This window comes from Neovison vison, chromosome 5 (assembly GCF_020171115.1).
Source record: "Neovison vison isolate M4711 chromosome 5, ASM_NN_V1, whole genome shotgun sequence".
Classification (NCBI taxonomy): domain Eukaryota; kingdom Metazoa; phylum Chordata; class Mammalia; order Carnivora; family Mustelidae; genus Neogale; species Neogale vison.
This window is the reverse complement of record NC_058095.1, coordinates 39,560,087-39,582,346: the sequence shown is the minus strand read 5'-3', so window position 1 is coordinate 39,582,346 and position 22,260 is coordinate 39,560,087. Positions and strand designations below refer to the sequence as shown.

Here is a 22,260-nt window from a genome sequence, read left to right as displayed (position 1 = left end):
TGAAGTGAGGCTGGGGAACAGTGACCCGGGTCGGGGGCAGGCAAGGGGATACGTTGTAGTGTGGATCAACTAGGGTGTAGGACCAAAGCCAGGCTGGGAGGGTATGCTCGAGTGTGGGCCTCTGATTTATAGCCCATTCCTGGGATCTCCAGAGGTGAACCAGGGTCAACTGCTGGTCCTTAGGATTAACTTCTAGTACCAAAGGGGTGGGGGCTTCTCCCAGCTGTTTTGAGAGGCAGGTTGTATCTTGGGTAGCAACTCCCTCCTTGCACACCTCAATTTGAGTTTGACCTTGTACCTTTGTTAAAACAGGAGACTGCCCTCTATAGGTTGTTCTACCTTAGGATTCTTTATCTTCCTCTCTACCCCATTCCATGGAATTTTGTTCTCCAGATCAGAGAATTGGTAGAAGACCATGGGAATCAGAACTATAAATCCTGCTGAAATGAGATTGACTAGTTAGTAAGGAATCAGAATCTAAATTGGCAAGAGAACACAGGTTGAGATCCCAGCCACACTTTTCCTGTTGCCTTTCACCTATTGGGTGGGGCTGATGTGACAGTAGGCCACATCACAGTCATACTGCTTTATCCTGAGCGCACCCTTCCCCCAAAGCCTCTGTTCCTTCTCAGATTTTATTTTTATGTGGAAGACCTTGACTGCAGAGAAAATACTCTAATGTCATCTACCACTTCTTCGAGGCTATGCACTTTGTTCAGGAAAGTGAGTCTCTAACTTGAGTGTACGTTGGAATCACCTGGGTTGGGGGCACCTGGCTGGCTTGCTCAGTGGCACGTGCAGCTGTTGGTCTTGGGGTTGTGAGTTCAAGCCCAATGTTGGGTATAGAGATTACTTAAAAATAGAAAAATATTAAACAACACCCACCCCCGGCCAAACAAACCAAAAAACCTGGTACCTTGGTCTCATTCTCAGAGATTATGATTTTAATTGATTTTGGTGCCACCTTGGCCTTGAGATTTTAAAAGCTTCCCAAGTGATGATAAGGTGCCACTAAGTTGGAGAACTGCTGAGAGAGAGAAGTTTAAATCTCTCTCCCCAAAAGGAAGAGATTTTTATCTTAGGTTAGCAGATAAGAAAAAAACTACTGGAATTAATAAATGAGGTCAGTAAGTTTGTAGGATACAGGATCCGTGTGCAAAACCATCTCCTCTCCTACAATGGAAGGCTTGGCATGTATCCTTCCTAGTTTTTCAGTAGGATTATGTGGATGTAGACATTCCATGGATGGTGGTCTGCAGCTTTTATTTTTGGTGTCACGGCAGTTTTTCTACATCCGTATGGGAGATCAGCCTACTTCTCTATCACTGGTATGTCCATGGATTCTGCAGTATATTTAGCAGTGAGTCTCTAGAATTTTGTTTTGAATGATGCCCCAGTGAACTTTTATATAGGCCTTTGCCTATGCAGAATTTTTTTCTCTTTTTTTTTTTCCCCAAAGATTTTTATTTATTTATTTGATGGAGAGATTACAAGTAGGCAGAGAGGCAGGCAGAGAAAGAGGAAGGGAAGCAGGCTCCCTGCTGAGCAGAGAGCCCGATGCGGGGCTCCATCCCAGGACCCTGGGATCATGACCTGAGCCAAAGGCAGAGCCTTTAACCCACTGAGCCACCCAGGCGCCCCTAGAATTTTTTTTTTTTTTTTTTTTTTTGAGAAGATGGCAGGTGTGAGGATTTTAGGTCATAGTTATAACGTTTTAAGAGCAATATGACCTCCCCCTTTCCTTAATCCATATGCTGCCTCATTTCCTCAGACACGTTAGTGTGTTCCAGACTTGATGTGGAATAGAACCCGACTGCCAATCCTTGACTATATGACCTTGAGCTTTTTTTTTTCTCAAAGTATTTATTTATTTAAGTAATAACTATACCCAACATGGGGCTCTAACTCATGACCCCAAGGTCAAGAGTCGCATGCACCACTGACTGAGCCGGCCAGGTGCCCTGCTTGAGCTTTTTCTTTCTTTGTTTTAATTAAGCAGGCTTCACGCCCAACATGGAGCCCAACTCAGAGCTTGAGCTCAGGACCCTGAGATTGAGACCTGAGCTGAGATTGAGTGGAACACTTAACCGATCAAGCCACCCAGGTGCCCTGCTGACCCTGAGCTATTTTGACCTTGATGATGGCAGTACATTCCAGACCAGGTGGTTGAGGATTAAATGATACAAGGGAGAACACCTAATGGGGTTCTTTGGAATCTAAAGTTGTGAGGAGCGTCGTTGAACTTTCTGCCTGGAGGGATTGATAGGATCTTCCAAGCCTGGCCACTGCTTAGCTCTGCTTGATATTTTTCAGTCCCAAAGATTCACTTTCAGATATTAACAAGAAGGTTTATGGCTTTCCCCGCCCCCTCACTTTGGGGCAGAACATGGTTCCGGTGTTCTTCACTAACTGTAATGTGTTTGTAAATCCCCTGGGGGTCTTATTAAAATGCATCTTGTGATTTAGTAGGTCTGGGCTGGGGCTCTGTTTCTAGCAGGTTCCCAGGTGATGCTCAGTGCTTCTGGTCCATAGACCACCCTTTTAGAAGCAGAGTCCTAGAGCAGTGGTTCCCAGTGGAGGCATAAATCCAAACTAAGCACAATAAAGCACAATTCCAAATTAAGGTATAATTTGCAATATCAGTGGAGGATTTTTGGTTTTAAGAAGGCTTGTGATTTTTGCAGACAGAATAAAATTTACTGGCATGGGAGGTAGTGAATTATAAGCATTCTAAAATAAGTCTGTCACAAACCTCTAAAGAGAGCTAACCCAGCTTTGCACAGCACTTAATACATATCTCAATTAATCCTTGTACCAGCCATGCTTTATGAGCTGTGACCCCATCTTATGAGGAAGAAAACTGAGGTTCCTATCTCCTTGATGTGTCTACTGCCTTCTCGCCCGGATCCAGTTGACCTAGGTGTCCAGGTTCCTGTCGCTTGGTATCCTGTTTCTCCTACTCCCAGGATCACCTGGGAACACAGATTGGTGTGTGTGCCTTGCAGACCTCCAGGGGTTCTCTGTTGCCTAAAGGCTAAAGTTCAGACTCCACAGTGAGGCCCCAGAACGCTTGATTCTTCCACCAAACAGCTTGACTCTTCAAGCATGACTGTACCTTCATGCCACTGTCTGTTTTGCTGGTCTGTCCCCCTGGAGCCTCCCCCTCATCCCTTCGAAATCTTACTCATCCTTGGTCCCAGGGCTTTCTTGCTGCATAACTGTTTCATTGACTGATGATTTTGTGGGCGATGTGAGGGACATAGATATATGTGGTTTCACGGGTCCTTAAAAATACTCCAGTGTCTGGGTGCCTGGGTGGTTCAGTCAGTTAAGCATCTGACTTGATTTTGGCTCAGGTCATGAACTCTCAGGGTTGTGAGATCAGTGGATCCCGTCATGCCCTGCATTCAGCAGGGAGTCTGAGATTCTCTCTCCCATGTCCTCTCTTTCTCTTTCAAAAAAATCCAGAACAAAACCAGAAAACAAAACAAAAAACCCTCCAGTGTCACCTGAGTAGATAAGTGTTCTGGGAGTTCAGAGATCTAAAACACTAAACATGCTATCCCCTTGGGTGAACATGGAATTTGGCATTGAGAAGTGATGAAGGAAGGGATTTGGGTCCAAGAGAAGGCTCATCTTGTTTGAAGGGAGTGTGTGTGGATGAGGGAGCAGAAGGGGGCTTGTCTCCTTGCCCACCTGCTTCAGGTGGACCATGCTGTGGGTATGAGCAGGGGGAGGGAAGCCCCTTACAGGGGCAGGAAAGAGAGAGAGAGCAGCTGGTTGTCTTGCTTGTGTCGTGGCATCAGGATCCCCCTACTTGGCTCTTATAACATCCCTCTCTCTTTTCCTCCTCTCCAGGTATAATTTCTTCAGGCCTCCAGGATGGCCATCCAGTTCCGTTCACTTTTCCCCTTGGCATTGCCTGGAATGCTGGCAGTCCTCGGCTGGTGGTGGTTTTTCTCTCGTAAAAAGCACGTCAGCAGCCAGGACAGACAGGTGGAGGCTGGCACTGTGGAGCGGAGGGCTGGACGTGCCATCAAAGAGCCACGTGCCCGGGAGGACCCCTGTCCTGGAGTAGTGTCCCCACCCCCCAGCATCAGAGCCCCAGCGGAAAAGGAGCCATCAGCTGTAAGCAAGCCTCCCTCGGAGCCCCCAGCCTTGCTGCGGCCACATGCATCCTGTCGCAGGTCCGAGTCCTCCGGCAGCCTTCCTAACACCACAGATACAAGATTGCGCCCAGGAACACGCAGAGATGACAGTGCAAAGGTGGAACTAGCCCTGACGGGTGACGAAGCCGGGTCCGTTCCTCCAGAGTGTCCCCTTCCAACCCCAAAGAATGTTCCTTTCCCCCACGTGGCAACCGAGGTGCGCAAGCAAGAGGCGCTGTTCAGTGCGACGGGAGGGCGGGGCTGGCAGGGCCAGGCTGCAGCCCCCCAAGAAAAGCCAAGAGAGACGGGTGGGGCTGAAGGCACTGGGGACGCAGTGTCTGGAGAAAGCCTGCCTGAGGAGGGTGTGTTGTACCAGGAGCACGGCTCCGACTTAGAGATCCGCAGGGCGCCCGGTCCTGGGGAGAAGAGGCAGGACGGACCGCCGCAGACGGAGGAGGATGCTGTGGGGAAGCTGTTGAGCAGCCTCATCGAGTCGGCTCACGCAGAGCTGATGGAGGATGATGAGCTGCGGGCACCCCGGGTTGGCGACCGAGCCGGTGACGCAGATGGTGCCGGGGGGCCGGGCAAGGAGGAGGCCGTGGAGCAAAACGAGAAGATCGAGCAGGCTGCCTACCAGATCATCTCCAGAGTGATCGTGGAGGCAACTGAAGAGGTGCTGGCCACCACCGTGGGCAGGATTGCAGATCGGGTGTATCAGGCCTCAGCTGGTCAGCTCCAAGGGCAGAAGGAAGAGAGCTCTGGGCCAGTCTGCCAGAAATCTTCCCCGGGGCAAGATGCCGGGGAGCCCGCTCCTGCCACCATGGAGCCGGAGGCGACCTCTGGTGCAGACGCCGCCCTCCCCTCTCCAGGCCTGCCCATAGAGGACCTGCCACCACCAAAGACCTATAAGAGTTGCCTGAGCAGCCCTTTGTCCAGTCCCACCAAGGACAGGAAGCCAAAGAACTCCGCACACCATATATCCCTGGCCCCCTGCCCTCTGCCAGCCGTCCCCCAGGGAGAGTCGCCTGATGAAGCCAGTGTCCTGGTGCAAAATGCCGGGTGCGTCCCCTGCGTCCCCTGCACTTCTGACAGTGGCCAGAATGTCCCTTCAGTGGCCTCGGAGCAGTGCTCAGATTCCACCAGCACTTCAGGGCTTGAAGACTTGTGTACAGACACCAACTCAAGCCCCAGGAGCAAGGCCATCTCCCCGCCGCTGCCAGAAAGTACTGTGCCTTTCAGCAATGGGGTGCTGAAAGGGGAGCTCTCAGACTTGGGGAATGAGGATGGATGGACCGTGGATGCAGAAGCAGATCATTCGGGAGGTAGGAGGGTCTTGGATGGTCCTCTCTTAGAGGAAGGAGTGGGGGGCGGTTCTCCTTTGTTCATAGGCAAAGGCTGCCGGTCTGCCTTTCCCTCTGCTTCTTGTGCAGTAGTAATGTTCTTCAACTCCGTGTCCCCGTGGGCCCGCAGAAAGTTGGGGCCCAGCATAGCACTGGTGGGTAACTGAGAAGTTAGGCTCTCCTGAACCCCCCAAAGCCACAGGAGCTGTAACTTGGTTCGGCAGCCGGGGACCATCCTCAGTCCTCCCAGAGGAGCCAGCTCCATGTTGGGTTTGGTGGTTAACCTCCACCTGCCTCTTTTCCTCTCTTAACCCTAACCTCTTAAAGGTTTTTATAACGGAGAGGCCTCCTTAGCTTTAATTCCCAAGTACCAAGAATGGGTATGAACTTTTTTTCAATGGTTTATTTCCTTTTAATCATGTGCTTGTTCCCATGTCTTCACCTGCCTTCCTTCTCCAGAAGCTCTTACCGGGTAAGTGCCCAGAGAGCGGCCACAGCCTTGACACTTGAGGGAGGCTCTCGCTCTCCTGCCTTGTTGTCGCCACTATTCCTCCGCAGAGAGCCTCCGCCATTTACTTTCTGTGCAGCTGCAGTTCCGTCCCCGGGAAAGAGGGGCGCTTTGGTCACGAAGTGTCCACTGGGGTTTCGAGTGCTGACCCCAACATAGGCAGTTCAGACCGCTCACATACAGGTCAGCAGCTCCTGACCCTGGTTTTACAGCTACCCTGGGGTATTTTCAGTTATCTCGTGCAAAGGGGCCATGAATTCCCTGTGGGGGTCTCTGCCTTGCTCGTCCAGGAGCCACTCCCTACCGCCTCCGCTCAAGGAGGGTTGGGAGTCTTCTGTGGGAATTTGACTTCTTCCAGCCACATCTAGTGTGTACCCCACACTGTGTTTTGTCATCTCTGAGATGGCTGTTGATTCCTGTACCTCTAAATGAAAGAAAACTCATCATTGTGATCATGATCATAGAAGGCCAGAGACTCAAAGATGCATCCAGATTTCAGGGATGTTAAAATGTTGTTGTTTAAAGATCTTAACATGAGTAAACAAAAATTTTTCTAAGAATGGAGTTTCCCTTTATCTGCTGGCCCTCTGCTGAGTTAAGCCCATTAGCCATGTCCTGCCACCGGCAGATGCAGCATGGCAGCTGCTCAGGTGTGGCGAGGGCCTGGAGTTGAGGCCTCGAGGGAGAGCAGGCTGGTGGCTGGGAGGTATAGGGACCACAGACCAGGGGCTGCCAGTGCCAATCACTTGGCACTCGTGCAAAGCGCAGGCTCCCGCCTCCCCCGCATCTGCACCCGAGCGTCCATAGCCCTGCCTATGGGTGAGGAAGTTGGAACCTAGGGGCTTAGGGACTGCCGACTGAGGAGGCTGGCCTGTGAGCACAACCTGCTGGAGTCTGAGTCACTTCTGGGTATCCCTGGGGTGACCCATATCGGCCAGTCCTATTCTATCCAGGGGAGGCAGGGGCCCCTGATGTTGAGGGACAAGGCCATTTCGAAGGTGACTCATCCTTAGCTGGGGACAGAATCTCTTTTAAGTCTTACTCTGCATCCAGACAACATGTGTTGCTTGGCAAAGGATTATGTCCAGAGTTTGGAGAAACCATGTGGATAATAACCTAATTAGTAGAATCTCAGGAGCAATCTATTTCTGGCAGTTAAGTTGTCCCATGTTTAAGCCAGAATCCTTCCTCTTGAGCTGGTGTGTACCTGAGTTTTTCCGGGATAGGCCCTCGGGCACACTCTTGAACAGGAGTGGAGCAGACCACATCAATGCCAGGGTCCTGCTTCCTGCCCTGTCGTCTGGGGCATGAACTTGAGTCTTTTGACCAGGGGGGTAAAGACCAACCATGAGCCCCGAAGAGTATGCAGAGGTATACAAGTCAGGCCTCCACAGAGGAAGAGGGGGGCCTCCTTCATTTACTCCCAGTAGAGCTCCAGGGAAGGATAGGAATGGGGCCCTTAGACGAGCCATCAAGGAAGGACTCTTCTAGCTCTGCTTGACTGAAGTTCACAGCCCATGAGCCCACGCTGGGGGCCGTGAGGGACTAGAGTCCCCTGGTCCGAGAGGCTGGCGCAGTTGAAGGGCGTGGGCTCGTTGTGACTGGCTGTCTCTGTGGAGGCCAGCCCTGATAGCTGGCTCGGGGGACCCTGTGGACCTGTTGGCCTGCTCCCCCACCCAATGGACCCCCCCTTCCCAGCTCACCACTTGTCTCTGCTCCGGCAGCTGTGACTGGGTGTGGCTGCCGGTTCAGCAAGTGGGGCTGTGAGTGACAGGCTAAAATTAGGTGTATCTACACCCCCAGTCCTCCTTTCATTGGGGTTGTTCTAATAAGCCTTCTAGACTTCGGGTTGACAGTCACCTGCCAAGCTTGAGGAGGGGGTGTGGGGTGGGGGCCTCCTGGGAATGTGGATTTGGAAGTTCTGTGTTACTGACTGCTCTTAGCTGGCATCTGTATGTCTGTGCATGCTGCTTCTTCCTCCCCTGCAGGCTCGGACGGGAACAGCATGGACTCAGTGGATGGCTGCTGTGGGCCCAGGAAGACTGACAGTTTCCAGAGCGCCCAAGTGGGCTCCAGTCCTAAGAAGGTGGACCTCATCATCTGGGAGATCGAGGTGCCCAAGGTAAGGGCTGCAAGGTCCACAGTGCCTCAGGCCCAGGGTCATCGGGCTGAGTGGGGTGGGATAGTAAACCCAAAGCAGCCCCCGAGTGAGCCAGGGGCTTTAGAGAAAAGGAGGCCCACATTCTGCGAGGGCCTGAGAGCTTCCTGCGATGTGAAGTTCCTGCAGCTGCCTTCAGGAGGGACCTGTTCTGTTCTCCTCTCCTTTAAAACTCGCAGGCTACTCACTCTTCCCCTGGGCTTCCTTGGGTTTGCTGGAGCTCCGATCTGTTTGGAGATGCTACCAAAAACCAGGCTGAGGACGTGGGCCAGCCCAGAGTCCCTTTGCTGTGCCTGCTCAGAGCTCCCCAACGCAAAGTATATTTGATAATTGAGCACAGCATAAATCCATATTTCAGAGAGCTTGAAAAGTATAGGCATGTAGGAAGAAAATAACAAGCTGCTCTAATCTCACCCCCGGGAGTGACTGTGAAGACGTGTGTTTCCTTCTCGTCTTGCACCCTGTGGTTTTTAAACAAAACTGAGATGATGGTGCTCTAATTAATGCTTTTAAATATTTAACAATTTAATTTTCCTGTGTTATTCTTTGAAAATATGATTTTAACTGCATTATTCATTGTATGAATGTCAGTTTACTTCACCAGTCCTCAAATCCAGGGTACTGAGGTAGTTTCGAGCTTCTTACTGTTGTAACTTAACAATTTTATTGGCTTGATCTTGATGTTTATCACCGGGGCTCAGAAATAATTGGCCAACTGAATTCTCCTGGGCACTAGCTCCCTGCTGCCGTGGAGACTTGGCTTGCTGTGAACCCTGGGTTAGGTAGGCTGCTTTGACCCCGGGGTGCTGGCTCCCTTGGTGTTTTCTCCCCCTGTGACCCCGAGAGCCATCATGCCCTTTTCCCCTTTAGTCATTGCAAAGGGCATGGGCAGGCAGCTCTGTGTACCAAGCAGCTGTGTCCCTGGTAGCTCTGCTGGGGTGGGGTCATTTGGGATTGTCTCAGAGCTTGTCTTACTTACATCATGGCTAAGTTGGGCTGCTTCTGTCTGCCTTGAGCTCTTGGCATTCCGGGCACTTCTGGAAGCCTCGTGCTCTGAAGGTTCTGGGCTACTATCAGTCGGCAGCAGAAGCCCAGAGGTTCTTTCTTCAACTTTTATTTTCAAATGGAACCTCTTTATCTTCAAGTGCTGATAGACTTGAAGAGGTCGGAGAAGTCGTAAACCCACCCTTGTGCTGGTAAAACCTCTCCTAGTGTAGATTTGGGAGGAGAAGATGCTGGCTTTGCAGTTCTCTGGGTGTAGGCCAAGTTGTCGGGGAAGAAAGGGGAACTGCTGAGTCTGGGAGCTAGACTGTGTAGTTCAGCACTTGGTAGCTATGTCATGTTGGGTGAGTTCCTTCGTCTCCTTGAGCTCGTTAACCTCATCTGTGAAGTGGTGATAAAGGTATCTGTTTCAAGGCTCAGCGCTCAGAACAGTGGCAGATGAGTGCTGGCATGTTCATAGTTAATGATATGTTTGAGCTTGACCTTGTGTAAAACAAAGGTAGTCTTTGGGAACGTAGGGAATTGGTTTCCCATTAACACCCCCAATTGTGTCTCTTTCTCTCTCAGCACTTAGTTGGTCGGCTAATTGGCAAGCAGGGGCGGTATGTGAGTTTTCTGAAGCAAACGTCTGGTGCCAAGATCTACATCTCAACCCTGCCTTACACCCAGAACATCCAGATTTGTCACATAGAAGGTCAGTGACAGCTGCTGGCCTCGGTTTCATGGTTTTGCCTGAAATGTAAAGCATTTGATTCCCAATTACTGGAACTAAAAGTCCCCTTTTTGAAATCCACATCTCTGAATAGAAAACTGTGCTTATTCCCAGGTGAAGGGAGCCTGGGATAGGGGGGTCTTCTTCAGCCCTCCTCTCCACTTTAGCTACCTGAAGGAGCCTCGGCTCCCTCCCCCAGATCTTCTGGCCGGGAGAGGTGTGAGCACTCAGACGGGCAGGTGGGGTGGTCCGGGTTTATGGTGCCTGCTGCTGCTTCCCGTCAGAGAAGAAGGTGATTCCCCTTTGGCTGGTGAGGGCAGGCCTTTCCCATCAGCTAGCCGTCTGTTGCGTTCAGAGCATGGACACGGCAGCAGAGAGGTACCATTTGAAAGGTCAGTGGGTTTCCAGCCTCATTAGATGCCTTTCTTCTTAAGGCGAAACTTGGCTTTTTGGCACCTTAAAGATATACCTTAACTCTAGGAAAACTGTGGGGTGGGGATATATATGTGAGTTTGGTTTGCTGTTCATCACACCCACTGTGACTCTCCTGCCTCTGCCCCCGTTCAGGTTCTCAGCATCATGTAGACAAGGCGCTGAACTTAATTGGGAAGAAGTTCAAAGAACTGAACCTCACCAATATCTACGCTCCTCCACTGCCGTCACTGGCACTGCCTTCTCTTCCAATGACTTCCTGGGTGAGCATGCGCCTGGGGGACCAGACCAGAACTTCTTGTCTCCCTTTCACTCCAACCTGCCCCAGATAAGAAACTCTCACACTGGGCCGAGAAGGCCAGAGTTCATTGATGCCTGTGACCTTTCACCGCTGGCCTCTGGTCAGTTTGGTTCTGCTTCTAGCCTGTGCTCTCTGTGGCTGGGCTTTGGGGCTGAGGTGCTGGTTCAAAGCCAGATGTGTCTCTGTCCCCAATGGGAACAGCCATTCTTGGACTCTCCTGCCCGGGCACCTTTTGTGTCTTCAAGGCATTTGCCTAGAAAGGAGTATAGTCTATACAGGAGACTGGGTACACCCAGACTGGCTTGGTGATGTGCTCAGAGTCCCAGACTAACACCTCGGAGGCCTGGGTGGGACCCACCCTTGTGTGTGTGGATGGGCTTGGAGTGGGTCCTTGTGTTCATTGCTCCTAGTTCTAGTCTAGTGGTGGCCCTGGTGAAGGAATCCCTTCCCCTTCCTTCTCACAGGAGGTACCTGGACTATAAAGGAGAAGAAATTCTCCCCACCCGGCCCCAGGCAGCCAGGTAGCTCTTTGGAGGGAAAGCTAACATGTTGACGCCCCTGTGTGCTGGGGTCTGTGGGCTTTCTGGGGCCTGTCCCTCAGGATCCCGCAGCATGCCCACAGCTCTGCTTGAGCCGCCTCTCCCCGGGAGAAGAATTGTAGGGCTCTGTAGGCCAGATAAGATAACGGCACTTCACACATGGGCTGGATGTGCTGCTTCCAGAGAACTGTCTCCCTGGGGTTGGTTTGGGAGGGTTGGCTTCTTGGTTCTGTATCTTGCCCCCTTCAAAGAGTTTGTGCTGTTGGGGGAGGGGTGGGTGTCCTGTTACTTTCCTCTGGATATTGGGGAGTGGGCTGAAGCCCATTCCATGCTTTGCTTCTAAATCCTAGCATTTTCTCCTCAGCAGGCTTGAACCAGCCACCCTCTTTAATTGTAAATAATTGAGCAGGTGGATGGCTTCCTTCCCTGGTTCTCTGTGTGGCTTGGTGGAACTGGAGAGGAGGTCGCAGCTGCCTTTCAACTAGCTGCATGGGGAAAGGAGGGAGGTCAGGACTCTTAGTCAGAGACCTGGCCACCTGACTGGAAGGTGGCCTCTACATCCTCCTGTCGAGGGCACCTAGTTGTTGCCTGTAACTTGGCATCAGGAAAACTAGTGTCTAGGGACACGTCATTTTTGAGAGCAGTCTTGGCTTCTGCTAGGGTATTAATGTGGGACCTGACCACTGAGCAACCCACATTCCACATCCCAGAGTGGGGATGAGCTGGGAGGTTGTCTGTGGAGGGCAGAAAGGAGGAGACAGGATGACTCAGACTGTTGGTTTCTTGCTGGCAGGAAAGCAGAGTAGAGGGACCCTGTGGGACTTGGAGCTCCTGGGGTCAGCTGCAGGGCCCAGGTTGCTGGCTATGGACCTGGGGCCTGCCTACCTCTTACTCTCTGGTGCCTTGTTCTCCATGGCCCCTCATTCCTTGGCCTCGGGAGAGGCCTTTGCCCAGGCCCCTCCAGGGCATCCACAGCTGGCTCCTCCCTGCCCTGCGACAAGGCCTCCTCTAGAGGTGATTCTTGGCATTGCAGGATAAGGGCCGCAGGTGCCACACTTGCATGGCTAAGGTCGTTGTACTTGGGCTTCCTCCATTTGGGTGCCATGTTGCTTTGGGCTGCCATGCCCTTTCCAAAGATATGCCAGCTTAGAGGCTTGCCTAGAGGCCTCAGGGCTTATGTCAGACATGAGAAGAGAAGGATTACTGCAGTGCCTGCTGCCCCTCCCCTTCCTGACAGCTCATGCTGCCTGACGGTGTCACTGTGGAAGTGATCGTGGTCAACCAGGTCAACGCCGGGCACTTGTTCGTGCAGCAGCACACGCACCCTACCTTCCACGCGCTGCGCAGTCTGGACCAGCAGATGTGCCTATGTTACTCTCAGCCCGGGATCCCCACCTTGCCCACCCCCGTGGAAGGTAAGTGCTGCCCGCAGGTCAGTGGGGAGCCCTGGGCTCAGTCAGGCTTTTGGGGGTGGCCTGTGCTGCCCTTGGTTTTGACCCAGGAGGAGGCTGTCCCAAGATCCTTCCTTGGAGGAGCATCCCTGAGTTCTTGCCGTCAGCGTGGGGTTACTCTGGGCTGAGTTTCCCAGCCGTCACAATGGAAATGGTCTTCGCACTGGCTGACAGAGTCCCATGGGGTTAAAGTAGATTTTTGACACATGAGCTCAGATCTCAGCTCTGCCATCTATCTGTTGAGTGGGGCGGTGCCCTCTTGTTTCAGGAGTCGGGGTTGGATTGTATGTGTGTTATATGTAAAGTGCCTGATCCAGATGATGGTTCTCGAAGAAGCTCCTTGACTAGCCATAGACTTAGCTGTGGTGTGTCTCACCTCCATGTGACAGATGAGAAAATGGGCCCTCGAGTCCGGTGGCTGGCCCAGGTGATCCCTGAGCAGGAACGGGGATCTAAACTCAGTTGTGCTCCTAGGTCTGTGCTTTGTCACTCTTAACTTACTGCCTTGTTGGCAGGAATCTAGTGTCCCAACATCTCTTCATCCACCCCTAGCAGGGGCTCCTAACCTGGAGCACCCTGATGGTTTTAAGGCTTTAGGGAAAACTTTGAAGATACCTGTATTAGAAATAAGGATTTAATTATCATCAGAGTCTCTTAATGTTACTTCAATCCACCAGTGAAGACTGAACTGGGGTTTAAAAGGTGACTGTGCCAGGGGCTCCCTGTAAGGGTCAAAGTGAGGACATAGTGTGGTCAGCTGTGTGTGCAGGCCCTCACCCCAGAGTTCCATCTGTCCTGTCCTGGCTGCCATGGGGGTGTTGGTGACTGCTGGCACACTTGCTCCCTGGCCTTGACTGCCTGGAACAGCTGTGCTCTTGGTGCCTTCCTGAAGCAAAGGCTAGAAGAGGGGGGCTTAAGCCTGGGGATCTTCTTCTGATCAACTTCTGAGTCGTCATAGGCCAGAACAGGCTCTAGGTACCAGGTTGACAAGATCTGCCGTACTCAGAGGTTCTTGATTTTTTTCTGGAACTTAAGAATAAACATCCCATTCCCTGAGTTTTAGATAGGCTCCTTCTGGTCAATCCTTGTCCCTCTCAGGTTTTAGTAAGTTTCAGAGTAAATGGATTTGAAAGACTGCTTTTTGGTCTGGAGAGCTTTTTGGGTGGCATACATGGGAGGCCAGATTTCGCATGTCCAGGTCCTTCCCTTGGCCAGTCTCAGGCTCCAGGGAAGCTCTGGAGACTCCTGGCCCCATGGAAGCACAGGCCTCTGAGAAGTAGCATGGGGATGTGGGTAGCATCGACTGGGGTGACCCTTGGTGCCCTGACCTATGCCGGGAGTACCCATATGCTCTCTTCCTGACCTGCAGTAACAGTCATCTGTGCTGCCCCCGGTGTGGACGGTGCCTGGTGGCGAGCCCAAGTGGTGGCCTCTTATGAGGAAAGCAATGAAGTGGAGATCCGCTACGTGGACTACGGTGGATATAAGAGAGTGAAAGTGGACGTGCTCCGGCAGATCCGGTGGGTTCACACTCCTCAGACATGCATACTCTGTGTGTGTCAGGGGGTGTGGGATTTCTGCAGAGCTGGCTTAGTTCTACCAAGCCTGGGACATGGGTTGACTCTTTAGGCTGCCTATTCTGGTTTGGCAGAGCCTGATAGAGACAGGCTGCATTGCGCGCCTCTGCTAGAAGGGCTGGTCTTGTGGCAGAGGTCCCCCGAGTATCCTTGGGCAGAAGTGGGGCAGGCTTCTCTCTGGGAACTTGATGCCAGCAGCCCCTCTGAGGTCAGCCTGCAATCAGGCATGCTGGGAGCTGCGGCCTGCTGCCCGTCCTGTATGCCTCTGCTTGGCTTCATCTTGGGTTTGGTGAGGGCTCACAGCATTAAAGCACCAGGTAAATATTGGCCTGAAATGGAATCAGCCTTCAAGTTCATAAACTGTTCCTTACTTGCCTTTCTAGATCTGACTTTGTGACTCTGCCATTCCAGGGAGCAGAGGTCCTTCTGGACAGCGTGATGCCCTTGTCAGGTAACAGATGGGGCCTCTGACATGGTGGGAACCGTGGTTGAGAGTAGGTCTTTCTCTTTGAGAACCTTCGTTTGTGCCCGGAGGACTTAGGCTAATACAGCTTGCTGCCTCTGTCAGAGTTTCTGATTTGGCAGTTCAGCGCCGACAGCTTGCTGCCTCTGTCAGAGTTTCTGATTTGACAGTTCAGCGCTGAGGCCTGAGGATGTGCCTCTCTGGCCAGTACTCAGTTGATGCCAGTGCCGCTGGCCCATGAACCACCCTTTCAGGGCCACTGTTCCAGACTTTACCCAGGCTGTCAACTTTGAGAGGTTTCTAACTCGGGCACTTTGTGGAACATGGTTGGGACCTAGGGTCTAGCATCTGTGGTCGAGGGGTAGGTGTGGAGGCATGCTGCACTGCTCAGCTGGGCCTCAGCTCCCGGGCACCATGGGGACTGTGCTGACACTCACCTGTGTGGTATCCTAGACTGACCCTGTCCCCAGACAGAAGGGTACTGACAGAGTGATCCGGGGCATGTTAAGTTAGCCTTGCTAGTTTTCTAAACCCTCTGGAAAACGGGATAGTATCTGTCCTTCAGGGAGGCCGAGGGAATCTCATAAACCCAGGAACTGGGATGTGGATGGCGGTCAAGTTGCAGCTGCCGACAACAGGGAATTTTGTATTTGTAGGTGATAGTCCAACTGTGCCCCACTCTGCTCTTACTGTTCTGGTCCATGTACAGAAAGTACACTGGGGGCCCTGCAGGCTCACTGGTGTCCTGGAAGCCTCCTCTTGTTTTCCTTTATTGCTCTTACGCAGTTTCCATCTCCGCAGTCTGTCCAAGCCGAGCCAAGGGGTCCCTCCTCCATCAGGCCTTACGCAGACCACCCTGACCCTGCCTCTCCATCCTTGCTGCCTCTTGCCTCAGCTGTGCGCTTGTGCGTAGCTGCGTAAGCAGACGGAGAGTGCTGCCCCCGTGCCCTGCCCACCAGTGGGGGGCTGCCCATTCTGTGCTCTGTGGCCCCACCTTTGCCAGGTGTCACTGCCTCACGTGAGGAAGGTTCGTCCTGGTCAGCACCCAAATTAGATGGTGGCGGTGACTGTGTTCCCCTTGAAGGCAGAGTTTCCGTTCCTTTGCTCATGTCCCCCAGCAGGTAGCCTGTAGCAGGGCCCCCATGAGTGTGTCCGCTTGGAGCCCCGTGGAGGCTTGGCTTCTGTTCCTGCCACAGGTGGCTCTTCCAGACGAAGTCCCCCGGGCCCTGGCAGCATCCGAGGCTTCTGGAAACACCTGAAAACTGTGTGAGTGACAAGGGTGCTTTGCCTCCGTGAAAACCTAAATGCTGCTTCTCTTTTTCTTTTTAAAGATGATGACCACTTTTCCCCTGAAGCAGATGCAGCCATGAGCGAGATGACCGGAAATACCGCGCTGCTGGCTCAGGTGTGTGTGGGGGGCAGGCAGGCTGGACAGGGTCTGTCTGACGAGCCTCCTGCTGGCTTTTGTGCTATGCCTCCCACGGCCTCTGTTATCAAGGATTTTGGGTTCTTTGACCTTTGAATTCCTTTCTCCTTTGTGGCTTGGGCCCTGGTTTGGTCAGCAGTCTTTATTGAGGGGTGCGTGGGGTAGCTTTGTAACATGCTTGCTTGCTTCTGTTCTGTTTCTAGGTGACAAGTTACAGCCCGACTGGCCTTCCTCTAATTCAGCTATGGAGTGTGGTTGGAAATGAAGTAAGTTCTATGCTTTTCTTGTAATTTATTGGCCAGCAGTCATGGATGGATTTAGAGCTGATTCTGCCACTATCTCCTCTTGAGCTAATCAGGGGTTGTAACTAACCAGTGGACCCCACTGCCCCCCAGCTGGGGACATTTAGCAATGTCCGGAGATGTTTTAGGTTGCCTCATTTGGGGGGTGGTGATGCTAACGGTGCCTGGTAGTTAGAGGCAGGGGGTGCTGCTAAACATGCCCCAGTACACAGAATAGGCCCCACAACAAAGTGTCAGTGGTCCTTCACACTCCCCAAAGTGTCAGGGACCTAGGACCTTTCTGGACCCTGTGTCCAGTGGGTTTTCCCACCCCATTTCCTGGTGCTCATGCTTAGATTTCTCTAGTGTACTGAAAAGCCTGCCCTCGTGCCAAAAGAATGTTCCATAAATACCCCTGTTCGCCTAGAAGAGTCCTGCCTGCCACCCCCACCACAATCTTCTGGTCCTCGTAGCTTGCTGTGGTCTTCTGGGACCTGGAGCGGGAGGACCCTCGATGGCCTTGACTGCTGGCCCTGAGGTGCAGTGGGCCGAGCTTTCAAGGGAACTTTGTTTTCCAGGCGGTGTTGATAAACCGGTCGCTGGTGGAGCGAGGACTTGCTCAATGGGTAGACAGCTACTACGCGAGCCTCTGACCCCCGTCCCTGACAGACGCTTCTGGAATCTTTTTGCACTGTTGAAATTGGGCTTGGCGCTGAGGCAAAGACATTACATCAGAATAACAAACGTTGTCTTCCCCAGAAAGTCGTCTTTTTTTCCCCACACTGTAGTCATGTTGAGGAGTCTTGTCTCTGAGACAAGGAAGGAACCATGGGTTCTTTCAAAAGCCATAAGATGGTGTTGAACAAGCCAGTCAGTTTAGCCTGGTTCCAAGCCTTTAAAAAAAAGAAAAAATGAGAGTAAAACGGTCTCAACCAGCTTGTCCTCTGCCACCTCCGTTCCCTTCTTTCTTCCCACCTCCTCCCCTCACTCAGAACCAGACCAACCGCAGCAGACGGGCCAAGGGATGTGTTGCCTGGGAGGGTTTCTTTTCTTTCAAAATCTTTCTTCAGGGAGCAAGACATGAAATCACTAATTGGTATTGATTACTTGTACAGCTTATGTCAATGCATTTATGATATTTAACCAGTTTTTATAAACTTCATCTAGGACTCTAGGAAGCCAGACTTTTTAATGCATATGTAAATACGAAGCAGTCAGACCTCCTGCCTTGGTCGGTGGTGGAGGGGAATGTTATCTTGCCAAGCCTGGTTGTAATTTGTAACCATTTTCTATTTGTGCAAACTCTGTAAATATATGTTTAAAAAAATGTAATATTTTGTATAAGATACACTGGAGAACAAAGGGAACTCAAGATTTTTTCCACACCCCACATCATCTGTGAGCAGAGCAGCTGTCCCTGCAGGTTCCTCCTGTGGCTTCCTGTATACTGGACAAGGTGACTGTAGGGGATAGATTGTGAGCGGGGATTTTTTTTTTCCTGTAAAAATTTGTTAAAAAAAAAAAAAAAAAATCAACTCATTTGAATTACCTTCCCGTGGTGTGTTTGATTCTTTTTTTAGACTGGCTTCAGCATTGTGCCGACATAAGAAAGTAACTTATATAAATCTTGAACTGTGTGCACTGTAGCTTTGTGTCCCTTTCTTCCAGGGTGAGAAACCGGGTTGGGGTGGGGAGTGAGGTGGTGGTGGTGAGTGTGGTGGGCTGGAGGGGCCCTTCTAAAGAAGCCCTAGGGCGCTGGGAAGACCAATTAGCCAGAAATTTCCTTTTTTTCCCCTCCCTCTCCTTGCCCCACAAGGTGGCAGCCACAGGACTCTCTGGCTTCCCCTAGTGAGAGTCTCAGAAAGCCAGGCCTGAGTTTAAAGCACTGGCTTCCAAAATTCTTTGGGCCGTATCAAGAGATCTTTGAAGTTATGTCCTCTCTTTTAGTGTAGGAACAATTTACACCTGCATGGGGAGAACAGAATGAAGTTTTGAGTTTTTAAGGATTTATTTTACAGAGAATGTGTGCATACAGGAGGGAGGGGCAGAGGAAGAGGAGAGAGAGAATCAAGTAGACACCCTCCTGAGCACGGAGCCCAGCATGGGGCTTGATCTCACGACCCCGAGATCATGACCTGAGTGGAAATCAAGGGTTTGATGCTTGACTGACTGAGCCACCCAGGTGCCCCAGAATGAAGTTTTGATTTAACGGCCTCTCCTCTTTAGGGCAAAGGCAGGCTTGGGCCCATTGACCTGTGTCTTGGCGCTCCCCACCCCCACCCCCCCAAAAGGGGTTTCTGGAAGGTGGAGGCTGCCCCACAGAGCTGCAACTACCCTCCCTGGCCATGGGTAACAAGTGGTTAACAGCCTGTTTCTCTCATCTGTAGGATCAGTTCTTGGGACCAACCTCAAAGCAATGAAGCAAAATCATGGGAGTGTCCCCTGCTTGTACAGAGCTTGGCCCTGGGCAAGCTCTCATGCAGTTGTAGCTGGAGGTCATCCTAAGTCCCAGCAGTAATTGGCTATGACATTGGCCAGCTTGGGTTACACCCAAGCTTTTTCTGTTCAGCTCTGTATCACTGGAGCAGACAAGGGTATGTGGGAGCCCTCAAGTTTGTGTGGGGAGAGTAGCAGAGCCTGGTGTTCAGAGTTGGCCTTTGGGAGCTATTGAGAGGGACCTACAGAATCTGGTGACTGGTGGGGGAGGACAGGATAGAGGACAAGCCAAGACCAAGTCAGGGTAGTCCAGATAAGATGCTGTTCTGTGGAACAGCTCTTGGGGTGACAAGTTGATGGGTCAGGATCCCTTGGACAAGGCCTCCAGGACTGGGGGAGATGGGCAGTGGGGATGAGGAGGTGGGCTATTGTGGAACTTAATAGTCCTAGCTTTCAGGGGTGAGTCCATTTATGGAGGCTTTGGTATACAGGAGTAAAGTGAGTTTAGAGGTTGGTGAAGGTCACATACTCTGAATTAACCCTTCTCAGATTATACAGGGTTCAGAAAAAGTTGATTTTGACCATTTTGCTGGTAATCTTGTTGCTCTTACAGAGGGGTAGATTGATGGAGGTCCTCACTCCCCGACTGTGGACATCAGTCCTCTGGACCAGTATATTTTAGACATCTGCTCTGAGTTAGCTGGGCCATCCAGGGGATGGCTTAAGCATGGCTTTGGAAACTCATGGTGCTGGAGGGGTGCTGGTCACCTGCCCGAGGGTATGGTGGAGCGAGGTGGAGTGCTGGGTGCGGGAGCCTAGAGCTTCCAGCCTGTTCTCACTACAGGTGTTTATTTCAACCATTCTCCACCTCCCCTCCCCCACCGGTGCTCAGGGCCCTGCCAGGTGTGGCTGCTCCCGGTGGGGTGTCAGCATGGATGCTGGGGCCCGTGTTTCTGCTAAGCCCGACACAGCCTTGCACATACCTCTTAACCACCTCCAGCTTAAGATAAATCAAGATGAGTAACTGGAGTGATGGAGACAAGGTGCTCATTTGGAAGAGATAAACTTGGTCCTCAAGACACCCTAGGGAGGCAGGGACTGACCTTGGAAATAGATGGTGACTTACAAAGTGGTTTACAGGTGAACACTGCAGTTGAACACTGCACTAGAAAGCCAGCCCACTGTCCCAAGGCAGGTCTCCACCACAGCTCCTCTGAAGGATTGTGAGAACTGATCACGCTTCATTCTGCATCCCCAAGTAAAGGCTACATAGTCCTGAAGTTATCACCCCACAAAACAGTCTCATAACTGAGAATGGGAAAAACACCATGGCAGAATGTGATCATTTTGCTTACAGGAGAAATTAAAATTCAAGAAATGTAAACAAAGCCAGGAAGAACATGTAGCATCTCCGCCAGAGTGAACATTTTTGGTCCTTGCCGATCTAAAAAGGAAACAAAAAAACCTCCGCTGGGAAAGGTCATCAGGGATGTAGACAGAAAAGAGAACATCTGGATTGTTTCTAGACCAGCACAGTCCAGTAGAAACATGGGAGCCACACGTGTAATTTTTAAATTTTTCTCTAGGAGCCTCAAAGAGAAAACTGGGTGAGACTAGTTTAAATAGTTTGTTTAATCCAACATTTCAATACATAATGCATACTGAAAATATCAATGAGATTTTATAGTATTTTCATACTGAGTCTGGGGGACTCCTGTGTGTATATTTTATATTTCCAGCCTGTCTTTTCTGCCTAATCACGGCTCAGGTGCTCAGCCACAGGTGGCTGCCTTGTTGGGTACCAGATTGTCCCACTGATCAGCATCACACCGATATTGACAGCCTTCTGTTGATGTTTGTCCTTACTCAGAAAGCTCTAGGTTCTTTTGCACATTTACTTTTCCAGATGACCTTTAGCATGATTTTTTTTGAGAGAGATTCATGGTGAATGTTTTACTGACATTTGGAAAAAATAATGCATGTTGTTGACTTGTTATAAAGTTTTATGTAATATATTAAATTGAGTTTGTAAATTATTCATATCTAGTTTTTCTTTCTTACCCTCTCCCTCCACCTTTTTTTTTTTTTTCCTTGTCTGTACTTTCTGTTCGTTCCCAGGAAAAATGCATTAAAAGATTTGGTTTTCCTGTTCTTAAGTGGAAACTTCTGAAAGATGCTGTTACATTGCTTAGTTTGAAAAAGCTCATGGGTGATATTTTCTCATCAATGTGAGGTATCTTTGCTACTCTGGTGCTTTTCGTTTTAAATTTTTTATATTTTTTTCTGTCATTTAATGAGGTAGGTGGATGGCTTGTAAACAGCACACTGCTAGAATTTTTTTCTTTTAGTGAAATCTAAGAGGGCAGTAGGTGAATCTGACTTGTTCATTGTGATCACTGTTGCAAAATTATTATTTGCCATTTAGTTCATTTTTTGTTATGTTTTGTTTCTGGGTGGTTTTGGTTTTTTGGTTTGTGATTTTTTTTTTTTCCTTTTCTCATTTGCTTGATCAGGACTTTTCCCTGGAGTAAATTTAGCATTCATTTTTATTTTTTTAAAGATTTTATTTGAGAGAGAGTAGAGAGCACAAGTGGGGGGTGGGGGAGGGGTGGACAGAGAGGGGTAGAGGGAGAGGGAGAAGCAGACCCCTGGCTGAGCAAGAAGCCTGATGACCTGAGCCAAAGGCAGATGCTTAACTGACTGAGCCACCCAGGCACCCCTAAATTTAGCATTTAAGATCTTGTTTCTGTGTTTTAAGTGGGTATCAGTTATTGGCCAATAACTTTGAATTTGTTTCTCTTAATATCACATAGTTAAGGCCTCCTTTCCCCCCAAAAGGCAAACTCAGCAGAAACATTTCTGCCTTTCTTCCTACAAATGTGCATCCGCACACTCTCTCTCTCTCCTGGGTTTTGTTAGAATCATCTAGAATCCAGTTCAGATTCCAAACTTTTTTCACATATGCCTCTATCTCAGGAGGTTTAGAATGGTGACATTAAACTTCAGTCATGTTTCCAGAAAACATTTTTTTATTAACATATAATGTATAATGTTTCAGGGGTACAGGTCTGTGATTGATCAGTCTTACACAATTCACAGCACTCCCCATAGCACATACCCTCCCCAGTGTCTGTCACCCAGCCACCCTATGCCTCCCCACCTCCCCCTGCCAGCAACCCTGTTTGTTTCCAGAAAACATTTTTGCCCAACTTTGTTTTTCCAGCTTTCCTCCTGCTGTTTCTTATACACCTGCTCCTGAGGTCTTTATTTTGATTAACTTCATTTGGAGTATGACTTTGACTTTTTCTGGTTTTCAGAAAACCTTGTATGTCTGAACATTTCTTTGTGTCCTGACAATACCAGCAGTTATTAGGCTGAGCATCTCTGCTGGAGTGAAGGTCACCTTGCCAAAAATTCTCTCCTCCCGCCCTGCAATCCTTGTATTCTTGCCCTCAGGCATGGTCTCTGAAAGGTGGGTAGAAGCAG

General features: G+C 50.5%; 1 protein-coding gene across 2 annotated transcripts in view; it reads left to right on the top strand.

The window, feature by feature from the left end:
• The window catches only part of AKAP1 (A-kinase anchoring protein 1), a 33,920-nt gene extending 15,936 nt beyond the window's left edge, over positions 1 to 17,984 (top strand). For both annotated transcript variants that reach the window (XM_044248617.1, XM_044248616.1), the window contains exons 2-11: positions 3,859 to 5,470; positions 7,985 to 8,118; positions 9,724 to 9,850; positions 10,436 to 10,563; positions 12,378 to 12,555; positions 13,961 to 14,111; positions 14,552 to 14,619; positions 15,963 to 16,036; positions 16,261 to 16,323; positions 16,917 to 17,984. In XM_044248617.1, the coding sequence (XP_044104552.1) occupies positions 3,883 to 5,470; positions 7,985 to 8,118; positions 9,724 to 9,850; positions 10,436 to 10,563; positions 12,378 to 12,555; positions 13,961 to 14,111; positions 14,552 to 14,619; positions 15,963 to 16,036; positions 16,261 to 16,323; positions 16,917 to 16,991 (2,586 nt within the window). In that variant the 5' untranslated portion in view covers positions 3,859 to 3,882 and the 3' untranslated portion in view covers positions 16,992 to 17,984. The remainder of the gene's footprint in view (positions 1 to 3,858; positions 5,471 to 7,984; positions 8,119 to 9,723; positions 9,851 to 10,435; positions 10,564 to 12,377; positions 12,556 to 13,960; positions 14,112 to 14,551; positions 14,620 to 15,962; positions 16,037 to 16,260; positions 16,324 to 16,916) is intronic.
• The last annotated feature ends 4,276 nt before the right edge of the window (positions 17,985 to 22,260 follow it).